This window comes from Sylvia atricapilla, chromosome 6 (genome assembly GCF_009819655.1).
Source record: "Sylvia atricapilla isolate bSylAtr1 chromosome 6, bSylAtr1.pri, whole genome shotgun sequence".
NCBI classification, from domain to species: domain Eukaryota; kingdom Metazoa; phylum Chordata; class Aves; order Passeriformes; family Sylviidae; genus Sylvia; species Sylvia atricapilla.
The window spans coordinates 23,964,425-23,983,566 of NC_089145.1; the positions used below are offsets into that span (position 1 = coordinate 23,964,425).

Sequence of the window (19,142 nt, forward strand, 5' to 3'; positions counted from 1 at the left end):
GAGACTAGGAAGACAAATTAAGATTCTAATGGCAATTTGCCCCTTGTTGCAGTCATACAGGATCTTGAAGTGACAAAGTACTATTGACATCTTTGTAATGTAATTGAATTTCCTGAGCTGTTTGTAGTTGCAGTTTAAAACACAGCCTTGAGATGTGAATTTTTCAATCATGAGGCACTAAGACAAGTTATTTTTCTTTAGGAATCTCGTTTTATGTGTAAACACTTACTGCAGTGAGTGCAATTTAGAGCAGTGTGTCTACTGCATGTACAGAAAATGTGCTTTTGAATTACTTTCCATCTCTCTCTGGCTTTAATCAAGGAAAAACTCCAGCTTACAATATAATACTTTGGGGAATATTTAAGAACTTGGAAAAGTAAAACCAGGACCATATAATGGAAGTGCCTTCATGGTATTAGTGTTGGATTCTGTTGGATAGTTGCATCATAAACTTTCTTTCACTTCTCGTAAGTGTTTATTATTTCTCATGTTTAGGGACACTCAGTTGAAGACTGACTCTTGTTCTAATTAAATTCTTAGATTAAGCAGTTTTTTTTGGTTTTATTTTTAAAGCATAATCAAGGACACAAGTAGAAACAGAACAAAATAATGGGTTCTAGCTTTGCTTTTTTCATTTTTTTTGATTAATCATGCTTAAGATTGTTGTTACCCATCTGTAGACTGTTTTTGTTTGTGGGTTAGCCTTGTTTAAAGATTCTAGTCCAATGTAGCTTTATTTTCAATTTTTTGTTCATTTGGATGTTGCTGCAAGGTATCTTGAATTTTGCTCTATGCAAAATGTTTTCTGGCGTTTGGGGTTTTTTTTGTTTGGTGTTGTGGGTTTTTTTGTTTGGTTTTTTTTGGGGTTTGGTGGTTTTTTTGTTTGGTTTTTAACACAAGAAGAGCCAATACCTCTACAGGCAGTCGCAAGGGTCATCTGGAACTACCACAAATGGAGTTAAGGGAAGACAAATCACGTTGTTTGAAGTAAATTTAAGCATATGTAGCTAATCAGGTACATTGCCAAAAAATCATATGGTCCTGCCATTTAAGAATGAACATAGTCCAGTTCTTCCAATACTTATGTTTTGACTATTTGGGATATGAGTCCCGTCACCTATATTTTACTGATTTTGTTGTTATGGCATTGTTCAAATGCCAGTGCTACTGGCAAACCAGGACTTACTTACCAAACTGGGGCTCCTTGAGTTGTCTTGTTTGTTAAGCTGAGTTGATGCAGTGCAAAGAGGGCAAATCAGCTTTTTAGTTTTGTTTTTACATAAAGTTGTTTTTAAATTTTGCTCAGTTTTTCAGGTGGAGACACAAAAAAGCTTAGTGGGAATGGCATGACATTTGATATGGATTGAATCAATATTTTTAATAAAACTGCAAGTGTAAGTCAGTCTTCTATCTGGTGTAGTGCTTCTTCAGCTTCTTACATGGTATTGTTTCATGCAATTTAGGAAAAGGATGGCCTCAAAATCTCCATATTGCAGAAGGGAGGGAAACACAAACTGTAAACAAGGAAGGGAACTAGGAAGTCCCTGGAGCTGCATGATTGCTTGTAGATATTCCAAATTCTGTTGCTTGTAGATATTCCAAATTATGCTCTAGGCATCTGGTTTATTCTTGGAGATCTCTGTCTTTGTGTGTCAGAACCAGATTTTATTGTTTTATCAATGAAGTGCCTGCAAAAGGAGGGGCTGTGTGGTTCGTAGTCCATGGCAAGATGATCTTTGGCTGTTTCCAGTGGGCACTTTTTGCTCTTTTGAGCTTATGGAAAGCATAAGGGGTCTTGGTAAGGCACTTTGCTTCAAAATTAAGCTGTGTTAAAATACAAGAGAAACCAACTTGTAGAAAATCTTTAGAGGAAATAGCCTGTCTTATGACTGCAGCCTTCATTAGGATCACTGTCAGCAAAGATAAAGCATTTGGGCTGTAGTGCTGCAGACACTGTTTTCATGGCTGTCTGATGATCTGATTGCTCTTGGAGAACCCACCCACACGTGCAGTAGTGGGAATGATAAATTACTGCTAATATTTATTAAATGAAACTTAAATTACTGACATTTATTAAATGCAATAAACTGTTCTCTTGACATTTTTAGTAAGTTGCTGTTGTTAAAGCCTGAGATGCTGCACTTCACTTTGGAATAACTGTGATGGCATTGTTAGTACTTAACACAGTGCTTAAGAACAGACGTTTTGAAAAGAGAAGTAACTCTGGCTTACAAGATAGGTAGGCCCCTGGCCAGAGCTGGGAGAGTTGAGTGTAATCACATCTTTCCTCTTCTTTTCTAGAAACAAGTTTGCTTGCGGTTTTGTGTGACAGTGGCATGCCTCATTGTTCACCGCAGTTTTGCTTTTGTTGTGTTTTGAGTCTTTTTTTTTCCTCATGCATCATCTTTTAATACAAACTATGGAGCCCTGGCCCATCAGATGTGTGTGGATCATGGCTGTTGTACAGTCAATACCTTCTGGAAGTCTTAAAACTTGACAAAACGACTTGGAGACCAAAACTACTGATGTGTTTTGTTTTTTTTTCTCTTGTCTCTTACACCAAGTCTTATAAATGCATTCTCTCTGTGGAACCCAGATTGCAAAGTCAGTGACAGCTTTAATATTTCGCTTCATATTGCCTCTTTCTTCATCAGTCACATGAGATCTCTTTGGGCAGCAAAATTGTCTGAAATTATTTGGACATTTTTATCTTCAGGATAGGTCTCCCATTGTAAATATCATTTACTGATTGCAGCTTTTTTTTTTCTTTTTTAAACACTGATGGAGCTGTTTACACTGATTGTCCACACATACATTAGGAAAGGCTTTTAGTGTTGGGCTCAGCACACAACCACAGAGTTCTTTGCATTGGTAATAGATTAGTCTGAGAGCTGAAGACCACATGAAATAATGTTTTTCCCCCATGAAGAATGGAATAACATGAAGATGAATATTGCAATATTCATCTTCGTGTCAAAGCCAGCTGTGCTCTCGGTATGTTGGTACCAGAATCTCCACAAAATTAATAGCAACAAAGATGGGAAGGGGGCACATTAAGAGATGGGATCATCATCTCTGTAAAGTGCTGAAGTTTTGAACTGGAATGGTGAGCCATTTCATAATGCATAAAATATCTTAATGTCTTTTTTATATGGCAGATTGAATGTGCTTATTTTTTTCCTCTTCTTGCCCTAGCTTTTTGTCAGTGTTTTCAGGGGGTCATGTACCATGACAAAGTATCACCAATTTGCAGCTTCACTTTGGTTTTCTAGAGGTTCAGCATTTGTAAAGCAACAATTACAAGTGAACCTACATTACCCCAATACTGGGAATTTTTCAGGCGTCTTTGAGGACAGCTGGTACAGAGCAAGTAAAAGGCTTGGGTTTGGGCTGTGTAATTCACTTTCCAAAACTGTAAACAGCCCAGCATGTTGTCCTGAAATGCCCTGAAGGGAGAAAACACTTAAGAAAAAAAAGCTGCCAATTATAGAAAAAATTCTTGACTCTCCATTTTTGTAATTTTCTGTGGTGCTCTGGATCACATTCAGGGCATCAGCTAATCTTGCAATTGTTGAACACTTTTGGTTATCCTGATTGAACCAACCATCCAAATCTCCCTTCCTCCCCTCAAAAACAAGTAAACAAAACAAACTCAACAAGAAGAAGCAAACAGAACAATCCCAATCCTTCTTAAAGAGGTCAGCTGTTTACCACTTGTGATAGCTGTGGGTATTTGTAATAGAGGCTGCTACTGAATCAGTCCACCACTCGCCTGAACAGGCTTGATCCAATGAGCTGCGAGTTTTATTTATGCTGAGTCCCAAGAAGTATTTTCAAACCCCCTGCATTTAATTTAAACTTTATTAGTCAGACAGCTAATGAGTGGCTGTAAATATGGTTGGTACTTCAATGGTTTATCTGCTAATGTTATTTAATAATATGCTGTCATTGTTCAGCTTATATCTGAGCAAAATGTTTGGAGTTGGTGGGTATCTTTATTTGGTTAGAGAAAAAATTGGCTCCTTTAACACCCTCACAAAAACCCCTCTGTACAAACCAAAAAACTAAAGAAAAAAAGCCCCACACCAAAACAAACTGAAGCTGAACACATGTTCCAGTAGAGAGGTTTAAGGCTTCCTGCTAAAATGAGCCGAGATAATGCCAGTGTTTGCTGCATGCCAATGCTACACTGCATCAGTTTCTTCATTTGAAGGTTCTGAGTTTCTTTGGCTGGCTGAAGTGTTGCTGACCGTGTCACCAGCTAGTGGTGCAGTTACTGTGTTCAGTCTAATTCAGACTAAGGATGAAGTTTGGCCCCCAAAGGGACCTGAGGTAACCTCAGCATCACTCAAGCAGGATACATTCACTGTTTTCTAAAGAGATCCCAGCTCTTAAAAATGTTGAGCAGGTTAGCAGGGTACTGTGAAGGCATTGGAGCTCTGGGTGTTTCCTTTGTTTACTTTTAAAATGGGATAAAGACGTGAGTAAGAAGAAGCTGAAAAATCAAAGTACAGTCCCTGAGGGAAAAACATGAAGTTCGAACACTCAGGCTCACATATGAAGTGTTTGTTATTGCCAGATTAGTTGAATAAATTAGGACACACATGCAGAGATTTAGAGTTATGTATTACTGTCTTAAGGTATGTACTTTGTTTTATGTAGTGGAGATGACTTGGTCTTTCAATAAGGTGAATACTAGAACTTCACTGACTGCAGTCAGTGAAGTAGGAGTTATCTCCCCATTTATTTTACAATATGTAAACTTGTGGCATAAATAGACTTAAAGTAATTTGTTAAATGTCTTGATTTTCTTTTTGCTATTGTACTTTAGGGAACATTAGTTCTGATAGGACTGAAACGTTGCTAGGTTGTCAGAGCTTGTTCTTTCTCATTAGGGGTTGTTATCCTGCTTGTAAATTACCATGATCTCAAGTTAGTTATGTGGTTTATCCTTCACAGCTATCAAGAGGCTATTCTAAAGTTTAAATCTTTTCAAACTTCCAGCTTATTCCAACTGCAGGACCAGTCTTCCATTGGTGTCCTGTTTATGTTTATTCTTGGGTTGTTGTAGTCTGAATTCCTTGAACACACCCATATAGAATACTCAGCTACTATTTTCTTAATTTTCCTAGATCAAGAGTTAAACTAGATGTACAGTTCCCTCCTGTAAAGTAGGCTTTTTGTTGCCTGTGTTGTTCTGAGCTGTCCTTCTCCTCCATTCTGTTTACTGTCTGAATCTGGTCATCTCTGAACATGGGTGCCTGGGGCTGTTTGCAGAATCCGGATCAGGATTTATTAGCATTTAGCTAAAGAAGATTTTTAGTTTAGGGATTCCTGTATTATATTGTGCTTTTGGATGTATCTATTCCAGTTATCCTTCTAGCTTTTTTGGATCTGGGTGTTTTTTTATCTGTACAGTTATTTTTAAGAATTCTCCTGCAGTATGAGATCTTTAGGTTTTGTGTTGCTTTCCAGTAAGTTTTTTACTTTGTAGAATAATTCCTAACTAATGTTTAGCTAACTTTCACAAATTCTCAAAAGAAGGCTTCTTGTACACCATGGAGTTCAGCTTCTCTAAAATACATGATCCCCATGCTGTTCACATAAAGCATCTGGGAATTTCCAGCTAGCTCAACTTTCACTGTGGAGAATTTCTTTTCTAGGAAGATGGATGCCTTTACTTGTTAATTACTTCAGTACTCTTTATTTTACTTCTACAAATAAAAACTGGTGTGCTTTTTTAGGACTCATTTTCCTGGCTTATCTCTTTAGACAGCTCCTCCCTGTAAGCTGCAGCTGTCTTAAATCATCTCTTCAGGAGAGTTTTTTTAGGCAGAGTGGGAGGAAAGAAAATATTGCTAATGACGATTCTGAGTTCAGTCATTTAACAATTCATCTCTTATGCACTTGAACCTTTTTTCTTCTGTATGTGGGGTTTTTTTTCCTTTTTAAATTGCTGTTTCCTTCTCTTGAATATTGATAATTTTGTTCAGTGTAACATGAACTGAGTAGGGTCTGTCTTTAGATTTTCATGTTATCAAGAGATAGCAGAGTAGTATGCACACTCTGCTGGGATCAGAAGGTAATAGCATTGCAGCAGAGTTTCTTGGTTTATCTCTCCTAAGAAACTTTTCTGGAGAGCTTTTTGTGGCCAACTCCAGTGTATGACCATTGAACGCCTGTGTGACTTGGCTGCTATTAGAGTTGCTATTTTATTTATTTATTGTATTTGTTTTGCTTTTTTGGTAGACAGTGGGTATTAAAGCTTTCCTTTGCAGCTCAAAGTGTTTCAAAAGGATTGTTCTTTGCCACTGTGCATTACTCAGGTGAACTGCTGTTCTAAGAGCAATGCAGATTGAAAGACGATATGCAGACCATGGAATAATCTTGGTGGAGCTATCCCATACATCATTGTTTTCATATTTTTTAAATTTTTTATGGAGTTGGAAACAATTTGGACTTGAGCTCTATCAATCATCTGGCCTTTACAGTTTGACCTGTTACTGAAATTTGAGTTCCTGGGGGATTCCTCTGTCATATTGTCAATTTGGTAATACTGTTCTCTAGCTTTCAGACACCCTTCCCAGACGGGACCTACATCTTCAAAGTGTAAAGACTGTATCTTCATAAATTTTTTTTCCTTGATTATATACAGCAAGAAATCAAGGGAAGGAAAAGAATGTGAAGGACAATTTTTAATTCTCGATATGTGCAGTGTAGCATGTACAAGGGAAGAGCTGGATGCTTTCAAAGTAATTATTGGCTGCAGAAATATCCAAGTGGGGCATTGATAATGAAAGCAGGTAGCAAAGGCTGCATAAGAAGAAAGATTTGTCTCTCAAATCTAGTGGTTTTGGAATTTAAAGGTTTTACTTCATCTGGGTGATCAAAGTAAAAGCTGCCTTCCTTATCAGTCTCTTATCTTTTTAGGTTTCCATGAAGATAAACAACTGAAATGTGGATAGCTTATTTGTAGCTTGGCGGTGGTTGTCATCTGGAGCCTGCTGGTGTCTCCTCTCAGTCGTAGGCGTTGTCAGCTGAGAGCCATGAAGGTTGTCCCAGAGAAGAATGCTGTCCGCATCCTGTGGGGTAGGGAACGGGGTACCCAAGCCTTGGGTGCTCAGCGGCTTCTGCAGGAGCTGGTGGAGGATAAAACTCGATGGATGAAATGGGAGGGCAAGGTAAGGTTGTGGGATAGAGCTGCATAGCTTGATCTTGGGGTGGGGGAAGGGAGGCAGGGATTTGAAATAAACTGTCTTGTGATTATACCTTTGATGTGTTACACTTGATATGCTCTCTGGCTCTGTTCAGTTCCTGCAGTGATGTGATACTAGATATCTTCCTGCAGCGGGTTCCCCTTGTTGTCTGTGTGGCTTACAGTTAAAGTCTGATCATATGACTCTTGCAACACTTCCTGCTTTGTTGGCTTTTTCAGAAAGTTGAGTTACCAGACAGTCCACGCTCCACCTTCTTGCTGGCGTTTAGTCCAGACAGGTAATTAACTCCTAGTTCATTCCCTGTTTCAGCAGTCTCCCTACACTTACAAAAGTGATGGAGGCTTGTGCCCATTGAGTTGTCCAGTCCTCAACAGCTGAAAGAAACTTCTGGTTCCTGACACGCATGGATGGAATGTGTGCACCTTCCTACTCTCACAGCTTCCAGCATAGTTGGTGTCTAATTTCTGAGGTACCCAGGTGATACAAAGTTCTAAGGAAAAAGAATCTGTGCAGACACCGTGGGATTTCATAAGAAACTAAAGGGAGTAAAGGATGTTTTAATACAACATGGCCAAATGATGTGACACGTTCACTGGGATATCTAGGAATAAAGAACAGAGCAGAATGATGTGTATATTGGAAGCAGAAATAGAGGTGGGATCTCTTATAGTATCACTTGATTTGCCAGTGGTTGAGACAGTGTGGAGAATTGGGAATATTTATTTGCCCCAGACTGTCACTCAGGAGTGCCTTCTGAGCTGCATGTTCACTCTGACGTTCAAGGTCAAGTTTGTGCTTGCAGCTTCAGATGAGCTCATGTTTGCATGGACTCTGAAATCTGGCTGCAAAAAGCTTTATGATCACTGGTGAAACAGTAGCCTCTTACCCTTTGAGCTCTTTGTGGGAGAGCTGCTGGGTTAGGTGTGAACAGACCCTATTGAGGTGAAGCTAACCATGGTCTAATTTTGCTGTATTCTTCTCATGCTAATGTTTGTCCTACCTTCTGCATTCCCAGGACCCTAATGGCTTCCACACATGTGAACCACAACATCTACATCACAGAGGTGAAAACGGGCAAGTGTGTTCATTCCTTGGTTGGACATCGCCGGACTCCCTGGTGTGTCACGTTCCATCCCACCATCCCAGGCCTCATTGCTTCTGGATGCCTAGATGGGGAGGTTAGAATTTGGGATTTACATGTAAGTCTTTCCTAAAGCATATGTTCCTTTGATATTCAGTGGGTGGTGACTCTTTTTTGGCTGAGTTTGTTCTCCATATGTTACCTGGTAAGAGAGCTGTTAGGCGGCTTCTCTGGGACCTGTGTCTAAAAGCACAGAACAGACCATAGCCATCCTCTTCTCTGTAAAGGGGAGGTGACAGATTCTTCATTCAGTTCTGCCAGGTAGGCCATGCTTCTTAACAGCACCTGTTTCATTGATTGCAGTGGTACAGGTAATGCTGGAGAACTTTGTGCAAGGTGCCTGTTTAGCCTTTGGGAGAGACATGCTGTTTGTTATTCCACTGAACATATTTGAACTGTTCATTAGAGAAGCTGCTGCTCTACCTGGTTTGATAAATGGCACAGAGAGAAAACACATAGGCTTGTCTGTTTTTGTTGTTGTGGTTTTTTTTTTTTTTTTTTGAAATGAAGCATTTTGAAGGGCTGCTTGAGACACACCTACAGAAATACATCTGTGGTCATTGTTGCAAATAGTGTTACATTTTAGACCTGGCACATGACCTTGTATGTAAACAGCTGTTGTTGCCAAGACAGCACCTCACTTGCATTGCTCTAGGCAGGCTAGAAGGCATGGCAAGTACATGGAAACTTAATGATAGCAAACTTTGTGATAAACTGCTTGTGGTTCTTGACTCCTCACTCTAGGGTGGAAGCGAGAGCTGGTTCACAGATAGCAACAATGCCATTGCATCACTTGCTTTTCATCCTACGGCTCAGCTCTTGCTGATTGCCACTGCCAATGAGATTCATTTCTGGGACTGGAGTCGTCGGGAGCCTTTTGCTGTGGTGAAAACAGCCAGTGAAATGGAGCGGGTCAGGTGAGCTCCTGCTTTTGGGTGAAGAGAGCACTTGTATGTGGAAAACGGTCAGATTTGGCAAGTGCGTGTGAGGTTCCTCTGGGATGCTGCACCTTCTGCCCTCAGACAGTGGAAAGAAGTGTTGCTTGCAGCTCCTTAGCTCACCTGGTAGAAAACCAGTTCTGTGGGCAGAAAGAAAAGCAATTGAAAGTTACAGATCAGCTTGGTTGTTCATACTTGTAATAGGGCATGTGTCCATTAAATGTTCACAATCTACTTCATGTTGATTTGTAAGCTTAGTAATTGAACTTGTCAGCCATAAGGATGAGAAAACCCAGCAACTGCTGGGGCAGAATGCTGAGCTATTACTTTAGCGCACTTGTAGAGGAAACTAGATTGCTGGAAACCTGCTGCCTGCTTTTGAGCAATTTAAAATAAGACAACAATTTGACATCAAGGCAAGTTAATCTCTACCTTTGTACCAATTCCATTTTGTAATATAAACGCGTGTATTCCTTTAAATTTTCCGGCTATTTCAGTTGATACAGCAGTACTTACTTCCAGCTTTTAACTGTGGTGTAGTGTTGCTGTGGACTATAAAATAACTGCAGTGTTCAGCTAGATCAGTACATCTTGTTATTCTTAATGCATAAACTTTTTGATACCCTTCATAAAAAGATGATGATAATGTAGTAGTGTTCTCATTGCAAACATGTCATGTAGGGTTTTCTTCCCTGCTGTGTTCAGCTTCCTGTGTCACTGTGGGCTGTGAGCTTATGATTGATACTCTGGCACTACTTTTGTTTTAGGCTGGTACGGTTTGATCCCTTGGGACACTACTTGCTCACTGCGATAGTTAACCCTTCTAACCAGCAGGTAAGGAGATTGTCAGGACTTGTAATGACTGGCTCATTGCAAGGTGCTCTATGTACTTTAGCCCTAATCGGTTTCTAAGCACACTTGAGTTTTTCTGAAAACCTGGTCTTCTTAAGCTGAGTTCTGTCTCACCTTGATTGGTCATATGAATGTTCTTGTGTTACATGCATGGCTAATAAAGTGCTTTCCAAAATGTGTTTGTTTTGTCCTCTCTGTCTAACTAGTGGTGGGACAGAGGTCTCAGTGGTCCTGTTCTTTGAGTTCTGTTGCAATTTTTTTTTTGTTTGAAGCTGAGATATTAACAATTCTCCCCTCAGCTTCTGACCCTCAGACACTGATTCTTCTGTTTGTGAACAGTGTATTGTGAAAGCTCACTGGGCTGTAGGAAGAGATTGTCTAGATCCATGAAATGAACTTAGAAATCATCTCAACTGGTTTCCTCCAAGTCAAGGCCTTTAGGAAGGGACTTATCACATCCTTTCATCTCTCTGGGCTGGTAGCTGACTTTCTGCTGTTTATTTGGAAGTCCAGGGTTTAGCCTTGAGGTGACTGAACTTTGACTGTTTTCCTTCTGCAGAGTGATGAGGAAGTGGAAATCTCCGTGGACAGCACAGAGATGCCTCATTATCGTCAGCGCGCTATCCTTCCGTCTCAGCCTGTGAGGCGCACACCCCTCCTCCACAACTTCCTGCATATGTTGTCCTCCCGCTCCTCCGGCATACAGGTGGGAGAGCAAAACAGTGTTCAAGACTCTGCTACCCCATCCCCTCCACCGCCTCCTCCACCACCACCTCCGCCTCCAGCCAGTGAGAACACAAGGGCATCTGTCTATAACAGGCTCCGGGAGCGAGTCAGCTATCCCACAGCAGAGTGCTGCCAGCACCTGGGGATGTTGTGCCTTTGCAGCCGATGCTCTAGTGCAAGACTTCCTTCTTCTCTCTTCCCACACCAGGAAAACGCACCCTCCACGTCTTCTGGGGCCACTGGCACTTCCTTCTCCTCTGTGCAGACAGAGCCTTATCAACCCCCAGAGCAGGCATCCGTAGCGCAGGAGGAGCAGGGGATACTTAACAGGCCCTCTGCTTTCAGCACAGTTCAGAGCAGCACTGCTGGCAACACCCTGCGCAACCTTAGCCTGGGCCCCACGCGGCGGTCCCTCAGCGGGTCCTTGGCAGGCCACCAGTCCCGGTACCAACAGTCTGCGAGAGAGATGGCTTCAGGCTTGGGTGGGTCTGACTGGTCCAGGACAGTGCTGAACATGAGCTCTCGGTCCGAGCTGGAAGCCATGCCTCCCCCTAGGACCAGTGCCTCCTCCGTGAGCTTGCTGTCTGTGCTCAGGCAGCAGGAGGGAGGTTCCCAGACATCAGTCTATACCTCTGCAACAGAAGGGAGGGGCTTTCTGGCCCCAGGGGCTGAGGTGAACAGTGGTAGTAGCGCTGGCCCAAGCAATCCGGCCAGCATTCGTAATGAGCTCCAGTGTGATTTGAGGCGATTCTTCCTGGAATATGACCGGCTTCAGGAGTTAGATCAGGGGATTGGTGGGGAGCCCAGCCAGTCGCAACAGGCTCAAGAAATGCTCAACAACAACATTGAGCCTGATCGACCGGGTCCCTCCCATCAGCAAACTCCACAAAGCAGTGAAAACAATTCCAATTTGTCCCGGGGTCACCTGAACCGCTGTCGTGCTTGTCATAACCTGCTGACCTTTAACAATGACACGCTGCGCTGGGAAAGAAGCACGCCTAGCTACACACCAGGGCAGGTCCAAAGCGCATTTGAGGGTGTGCCTCCAAATACCAGCCAGGTGCAGCCTGCAGAGAGAACCGAGGGCAGAGCTCCTGCCTCTAGCAGACTGCAGCTGGGCAGCTCTTCCACCCCGCAGGAGGAGAGGACCGTGGGAGTGGTCTTTAACCAGGAGACGGGGCACTGGGAAAGAGTTTACAGCCAGTCGGCTTCAAGCAGACCTGGGAATGTATCACAGGAGGCCTTAAACCAGGAAATGCCTGAGGAAAGCTCAGAGGAGGATTCACTCAGGAGGTAAGATACATGCTTGCCCTTCCTCCTCTATTTTTTCTTAAACCTTTCCCATCTAGTCTGAGGCTTTTCAATATTTTCAGAGTTAAAAGCCTTTTCTCATATGGCTGTGTGCTATTCATGTAGATGAAAATGGAGATGTTGGTGTTGATGTGTTTATAGCTGCTATTGTCATGCTGCAGATGGGTTCTGAAGATTGTAAGGGCCAAGACTGGACCTCTCAATGATAGTACAGACGGGCAAAAGGATGGACTCTTGCAGCAGATCTCAGGGGTGAATTTTGCTCCTGGTGTTTCTGAGACTCTGCAGAAGAGTCTCAGAAACTCAGGATGCGTTAATACTGTTCCTTTGTGCCCCTTATCACACATCCTGTCATCACGTGCTGTGCATGGAGAATCTGCCCAGGGTTGGCATGTAAAACTGGGCATGAGTAAGTTGTTAAGTTAAAAAGGTTAACAGTAATTTTCTTAGTGTTGCCCTGAGGGGGAAAAAAGTCAAAGCCCTGTGTTAGTGGTTCAGGTATATGCAGTTGGTTTGCCCCTGATAAGAGAGGTAAGTTTTGAAAGCGGCTTCTGTTGATCTGAGCTGGTTGGGGACATACTGATCACTGAAAATTTTAGGCTTTGCTGTCTTTTTTTTTAAGGAGGTGATTCTTTTTTTTCAGAAGGATGTTTTTCTTCTGCTTCAGATATGATACAAGAAGCTGGATAAGCTAAATTGAACTTGCGTCAGGAAAGATCTGTCCTTTGTGTGGAAGTGTCTTCACTGGCTTGTGTGGATGATAGAGCTTCATTGATATTTTGGGCAGGGTTTCCAGTATCCAGGGTACTTTGGATACTAAGTTTCAGTTTCACATCTCCTCTGTCAAGTGATTTGTGCTCTCACCAGAGGAAAGGTTCAGTCTTGCTGTTTCTCTGAAATAGATGCTTTGAGCTGTAGAAAAGCAAAATTTCCAGGTTGGATGCAGATGTAACTAACTAAGAAGGCTTTGTACACAGGAGTGCCTGAGGAAAGGGAATTCTTTCCTCTGTCCTGCAGATAAGCTGATTATACTGAGGCTAAAACAGTGACTGCCTTTCTTGTTGCTGTAGTTGCATAGCGAATAAGTAGTGGTGGTCATGAAATTATTCATCTGTTTCTAAATCCTTGCCCTAGTTTTGGCTTTTTTTTTTTTTTTTTTTTTTTTTTTTTTTTTTTTAAATAGCCTGCCATAATGAGAGTCTCAAGCTGATTACATGGGAGCTAGTTCTTGGGCCTGAACTTACCTACTGTTAATTTAAGTCAGCTATCCTCTTGTCCCCTATTAAAGGGCATAAAAGTAAGAAGGAGGTGAGAAATTTAGCTTTAAAATGGCACTTGAGTAAGTCTTGCGTTATCTTTTATTTGAAATAGTGGTGCATACTTTTGTCATCTCCACTGTGTCTCATTTTCTGGAGTGAGTCACTGTAGTGTCAGAAATAACGGGGCAAATAACCTTCCAAATAACCAACCTTCCTGTTCAGGCAGTTGGCACGTATTTGGACAGTGAGATGTAGTGGGATATGTAGATACGATCTTTTCTGTGGTAACTGTATAATTTAAAAGGCATATAATTCAATCCACCCCAGCCTGCAGAAGTCTTAACAATGAGAGTCCTATGACTAAATCTCTGGGTCACTTTGCCTATCATCCATGGTGGTTGCTGCTGCCTGCTCCAGTAGCTGTAGAATTTGTGAAGGGTTACTTGCCTACCTGGTCACCTGAGCAAACAGGTGCTTTTTGCTGAGAGTTCCGATTTGGAGTGGGTAGTTTGATGCATTAGCTTAATTCCAGAGGAATTCCTGTAGGGTGAAACCTTTCTGGCAAAGGTTGTTGGGAATCTCCTATGGACTCTTGTTTTCCCAGTCTCCTGCTTCTCTTATCAGGCCTTTCTAAAGAACAGGTGCTGCAGGGTTTTTCTGCTTCCCTTGTAACTGAAGTTAAGGTTATCAGTAGAGTTCTGAGGTAGGAAGCTGGAAGCAGTGAGCAGTCTGGTATTAAATGCTCATGGCAATTTCCTTGAAGTAAAAATTCATTTCCTTTTTTGTTGAACACATCAGGTGGGCTTGAGGCTTCATGAAATCTTTTTCTTAAACGGAATCCTGCATGCAGGATAGCTCTATCCTGCAAGTGTAATTTTCTGCCATTCTCAAATTAGCTGTTTATATTTTTCTTTATAGAACATGGGAGATGAGATTAGCTCAGTTGGGTTAGAGCATGGTGCTAACAGCACCAAGGTTGTGGGTTCAATCCTCATATGGGCCGTTTACTTAAGAGTTGGGCTTAATCATCCATGTGGGTCCCTTCCAACTCAGAACATCCTGTGAATCTATTAACAAGTCGGCAAGCACCCACTTACCTAAATTTTGCGTAGAGTGAACATCTCACCCCAAGCCTTTATGTCTCCCTGCCCTAGGGTGTGTTTCACAACAATGGGAAGTGCTGGAACCACTTCTGCCCAGCAGAGTCTGAAATATCTATTAATCTTTGAAGCTACAGAAGCCTGTAAAGATGGGGTCTGAGGATCCTGAAGTATACACTATGCAATGCTGAAAGTGCTGATGAAATACAAAGGAGAGGATAAGCCTTCAAACCTGAGGGTGCAAGTGGTAACTGCATACACACTTCCAATCAGTGTAATTTTGTGCCTATCAGCCTCTGATCAATTCTTAGTGTTGGAATCCAAGATGTGCTCATAACCTGCTCTTCTTTGTCTCTCCATTAGATGTCCTCATTGGGCAATTGAACTATGTATTCTAAGGTCAGCCAAAAAAGTAAGATAAAAATTGTATCTGGAAACTGTGTACATTCTCATTCCCTGTCTGTGGGCAGGATTCATTCCCTGACGTGGACTTCCTGGTTGAGAAGTAGCTTTCTGGGAAAACATTGCCATTGAGAGTCAATTAAGATAATAGGGTAGTCTAGTGAAGGCTGTTTTTTGGATTCTGTTGATGTGACTGTGTCAGCTGGGTAAGGACAAAACTCTGCTCTTTCTGATGGTCCCAGGCTAATTATCTTGGATTAATCACCAAGGCATTAGTAAGCATGTAATGACAGTATTCCTAACTAACAGCTCTGGCACCTCTCTTAGGAGAAGTATGTCACTGGGAGCCTCAGCAGTACAAGGAGTCCCGTCACATTCAGCTTGGCCTGAAAGCAGTGTGGCATTGAGCTGCATGCCTCTTGAAGTTGTGCTGGTGAGGCATGATTTGGGGAAAGTTTATGGTCTACATTAAGCAAAAGTTCCTGAGACTGAGCTTCAGATTTTCTGAGGTTCTCCAGCTCGATGTCTTTAATTCAAATGTAGGGGATTTTCCCCTGCAGATGTCTTTGCCTCACTTCTAACATCAAAGTGAAACGAACCTCAGAAATCTCTGAAGTTGCCGTGTGAAATGTGCTGCATAAAATTGGTCATAGAAGCTGTTGGAAAGATGTGGATGAAGGAAGGATAACTGAACAACAGGTGATAGCTGGTTTAATTTTTTTTATAACTACCTGTTAATTTAAAAATTAGTTGAGGAGGTATTGTATTAATACTGTAATCTCAGTGAGGGAAAAGATCCTCTAAGTGCTTAAAGCCATTGTTGCTGTGTGGCCAATTCAGGTTGGTAATGAAAAATTGAATATAGAACGAAAGAGGATTCTTGTAGTCATCTGCTTGTTTGAGAGGAGCTGGTGCCACCTTCTTAAGACAGTGATACACAGAATCTAGCAGTGATCTCTGCTGAAATATGTATCAATTCAGCAGTTAATACTAGGTACAGTACAATGCTGACTAGTAAAACAGATCAGATTTTCTCTTTGGCTATTTTAGTATGACATGTGACATCTACAGAATTACTGTGGGGTTTTTAGAAAAAAAAAGAAAATATTTTTAATATATATGTTATAATTTTTATAAGAAGTTATATTTTTGTTACTGTTGTTTCTGAGTTCTGGCATGGCACCCCATGCCACAGTATTTCTGGAATGGAAGCGAGGAGCAAGTACTAATGTGTGTCTCTGCTAATGTAATTCACATCTTACTCAGTGAAACAATTCCTACAGATGAGGAAAAGAAGGAAGAGGAGAATTGTCCTCTATAGATTTAGCTGGTTGTAATACATGAGGGGGACCATTTTTATATGGTTTACCTGTTTATTTTGTCTAGAGATTTGAGTACATTACTGCAAATGAAAGGTGTCTTCTGTTCTATTGCCAGGCAGGTTTGCATGAAACTTACATTTCACAAGGAAATGCTTATTATCCTTACTCTTCCATGAAGAAGCTTTGTCTGGTAATTATGTTAAACTTTTCTAACCACTCCACTGTATGCATTGCAGAGGTCAAATTCTGTAGGCTGTGGTATGAGTAACTCTGTCTGCATTTTATGAATGCATAATGTTTTCACCTTGCCTCACCTATTTAGTTTGACAGACAAGGTACATTATTGAAGTTACCTGAAAATCTGAGAAGTCTTTTGAACCATCCTGGGCGACAGTTGTCATGCATACAGGCAGGAGTGAGCATGTGTGAAGTGGGGAAATTCTTGTCTGGGGACCCTTGTATAAACTCCTTTATTTGTTTGTGAGTGTATGAAAGGCAGAGTCTACTGTGCTGTGCAAATATTTGATTTGTTGAAGTTGGCACAGCTTAACAAAAGCTTTGCTGTGTTTTGGTCTGTTGGATGCACTGTGCCCAGGGGACACGTGAAACCATTTTCCCTGGAACCATGTAACAGGGTCCAGGGACAAATCTGTGTCTTTCATTTTGTCACGTCTCCTTTGAGGACTCTGGTCCCTCCTGCCTTGTTCTTGCTGTGTGATGTGAACCCGGTCACACGTAGTGACTCCAGCTCATTTCATTCTCTTCAGTGTTGATGGCCTTTCTGGCCGCACAGAGCTCTCCTTACAGCAGCTACGAAGAGAAACACCTAGTCTGTTCCCCTTTGAGTCTCTCAGACCTTATTTCCATATTGCTTTGCTGCCACAAGGGGGTAATGTTGCTTCTGCTCCTTTCTGTCTCCTTTCCGAACCTGAAAGTCTCCCGTTCTTGTATGAAGGGTAGCTAGAGGACCCTCCCCACTCCGGAACGGCAGCTTTTCTCTGTAGTTACCATACAATTGCAAGTTCTTCAGTGTTTGGAGAAAGGCGTTAATGCAGGGATCCAGACGGGAAATGGCTCTGATACAGAATGCAAGCAAGGGAGGAGCTTATCCTTTTGGCTTTTGTAAGGGTTTGAAAGAGGTAAATGTGGATCTGAGGTGAGATGGGTATTTTGTCTTTCTGGTATGTAAATACTCATGAGTTAGAGCTCTAAAAGACCTCGGCAACCTTGTAGCATTCGTCTGGACTTCTTGCTTATTGCTTTCCAAGCCTGGAGCAAACCTTTCTTGGTAGTCTCCCTTCTTAAATGTTTTGTTTTCATTTTAATAGTTGTTCACCCCCTCGGACAACTTTCATAATATGGAGCTTGTTTTCTGGAGGATTGCTTGGCAGATGTTGCTTGGAGTCTGGCATTCACTTTTTCCCCCAAGGCTGTGTTCTCTTCTTCAAGCATGCCTCGAGCTATTACCTAAATTTTGGAGCTTTTCCATAAGAAGGCAAAGAATATGTTTGGGGGGTTTTGTGTTTGTTTTTTTTTACTAGTGCAAATAGCTATGTCTTTCTCCAGACCTTGAGGGGATGCCTCTTCCTGCTCTAAGTTGTAGATTCAGTGCTGACTTGTGGTCGAATTGGGACCAGTCTATGGTTTAAGTGGATTGACAGGGTAGGAGCAACCCAATTCCTGCCCAACAGTGATCAGTGCTGTATATGAAATGGAAAAGAGCACGGTCTCATTTGGAGCTTTTGTTCCTGAGTTCATGCCGGCAGAGCCTAAGCTTCTTATGTGCAGCTCTGGTTTTTGATGTAAATGACCAAGGCTGATCGATCTCTGCATGCACTGACTTCTGCTAACTTTCTCACTGTGCAAAGCACTGAATAAGGGGGTGAATGTCACTCATATCCTTGCTTTAAAAACTAAGCAACCGGAACACTTCCTTGTCCCCTGCCATGGATACAGAATTGCATAGGAAGACACAGTTCTGTGACTGACAATTACCATCAAAATTAGAGAGGAAGGTTGTGCTACTCTCTTTACTTCTTGGGGGGGGAAGAAATAAAGCAGGAGGGAATTACCTTTTATAAAGTTACAAGTGTGTTTTGTGGTGGAGACAGAACACATACCTAGTGTATTCTGCATTTTGTTCCATTCCTTATTTCTTAAAATCCTTGTAGTTGCTGTTTTTTTTTTTCCTGATTGCTTACAGCAGTTGCAGCTTGCTTATTCAAGTATTTAATATATATTGTGGCACAGAGAAAGGGAGGCTTGAGCAGAAGAAGGGCATGCCTGACCTATGGAGAAGAGACTGGCTGTTCAGACTGCACATTGGTGGGAATGTCACCTGTGCTAAATCTAAATAGACCTACCCAACATAATTTTCCTGACTCTTTGTTCAGAACCCATTACATGTGGAAACCTTGCCTAGCCCTGTGTCCTGGCATTTGTAGTTTGAGCTCAGTATTTTGTTTAAAGTTACAATGTGTAGGCCTTACCGGTGCTGTGGAAAGAAGGATTTTTCTGACAAGCCTTGTAGCCTCCACGTGCACTGTGATAATTTTGGAAGAGTTTATGCTGTGCTGTGTTAGCAGGTTTATTAAGAAATAATTCCAAAGCTGCTTTGTTACAGTTCTTGAAAATGATGGTGATAGAGATAAGTAAAATATCACCAGTTAGTAAGAGTATTGGGGTAAATGGAAGTGATAAATGGATTTACAAGCAGAGAGAAGAGGTTTGGGTTTGTGCTTGGGAAGACGTGCTTGAGGGGAGAAAGCCAGAACTGTGTGGTATGGGAATGATTTCTGTAAATGTTAGCCAGGACACAGACTAAGAGTGTAAGAGTGAATGAAGACGCTGTTTTTCTAATTTGTTGTGAATATA

General features: G+C 41.7%; 2 protein-coding genes across 9 annotated transcripts in view; both read left to right on the plus strand.

Moving 5' to 3' along the window:
* Nucleotides 1-19,142, plus strand: part of PHF21A (PHD finger protein 21A) — a 508,751-nt gene that overhangs the window by 64,441 nt on the left and 425,168 nt on the right. The gene's annotated exons all lie outside the window — the stretch shown is intronic.
* AMBRA1 (autophagy and beclin 1 regulator 1) overlaps nt 1-19,142 on the plus strand; it is a 125,284-nt gene that overhangs the window by 3,831 nt on the left and 102,311 nt on the right. For 6 of the 8 annotated variants that reach the window (XM_066321161.1, XM_066321166.1, XM_066321167.1 and 3 more), the window contains exons 2-7: nt 6,931-7,181; nt 7,436-7,494; nt 8,233-8,416; nt 9,103-9,275; nt 10,064-10,130; nt 10,708-12,167. In XM_066321161.1, the coding sequence (XP_066177258.1) occupies nt 7,047-7,181; nt 7,436-7,494; nt 8,233-8,416; nt 9,103-9,275; nt 10,064-10,130; nt 10,708-12,167 (2,078 nt within the window). In that variant the 5' untranslated portion in view covers nt 6,931-7,046. Of the gene's footprint in view, nt 1-6,930; nt 7,182-7,435; nt 7,495-8,232; nt 8,417-9,102; nt 9,276-10,063; nt 10,131-10,707; nt 12,168-19,142 lie in introns of those variants that run through there. The other 2 variants (XM_066321169.1, XM_066321168.1) reach the window with 2 other exon arrangements.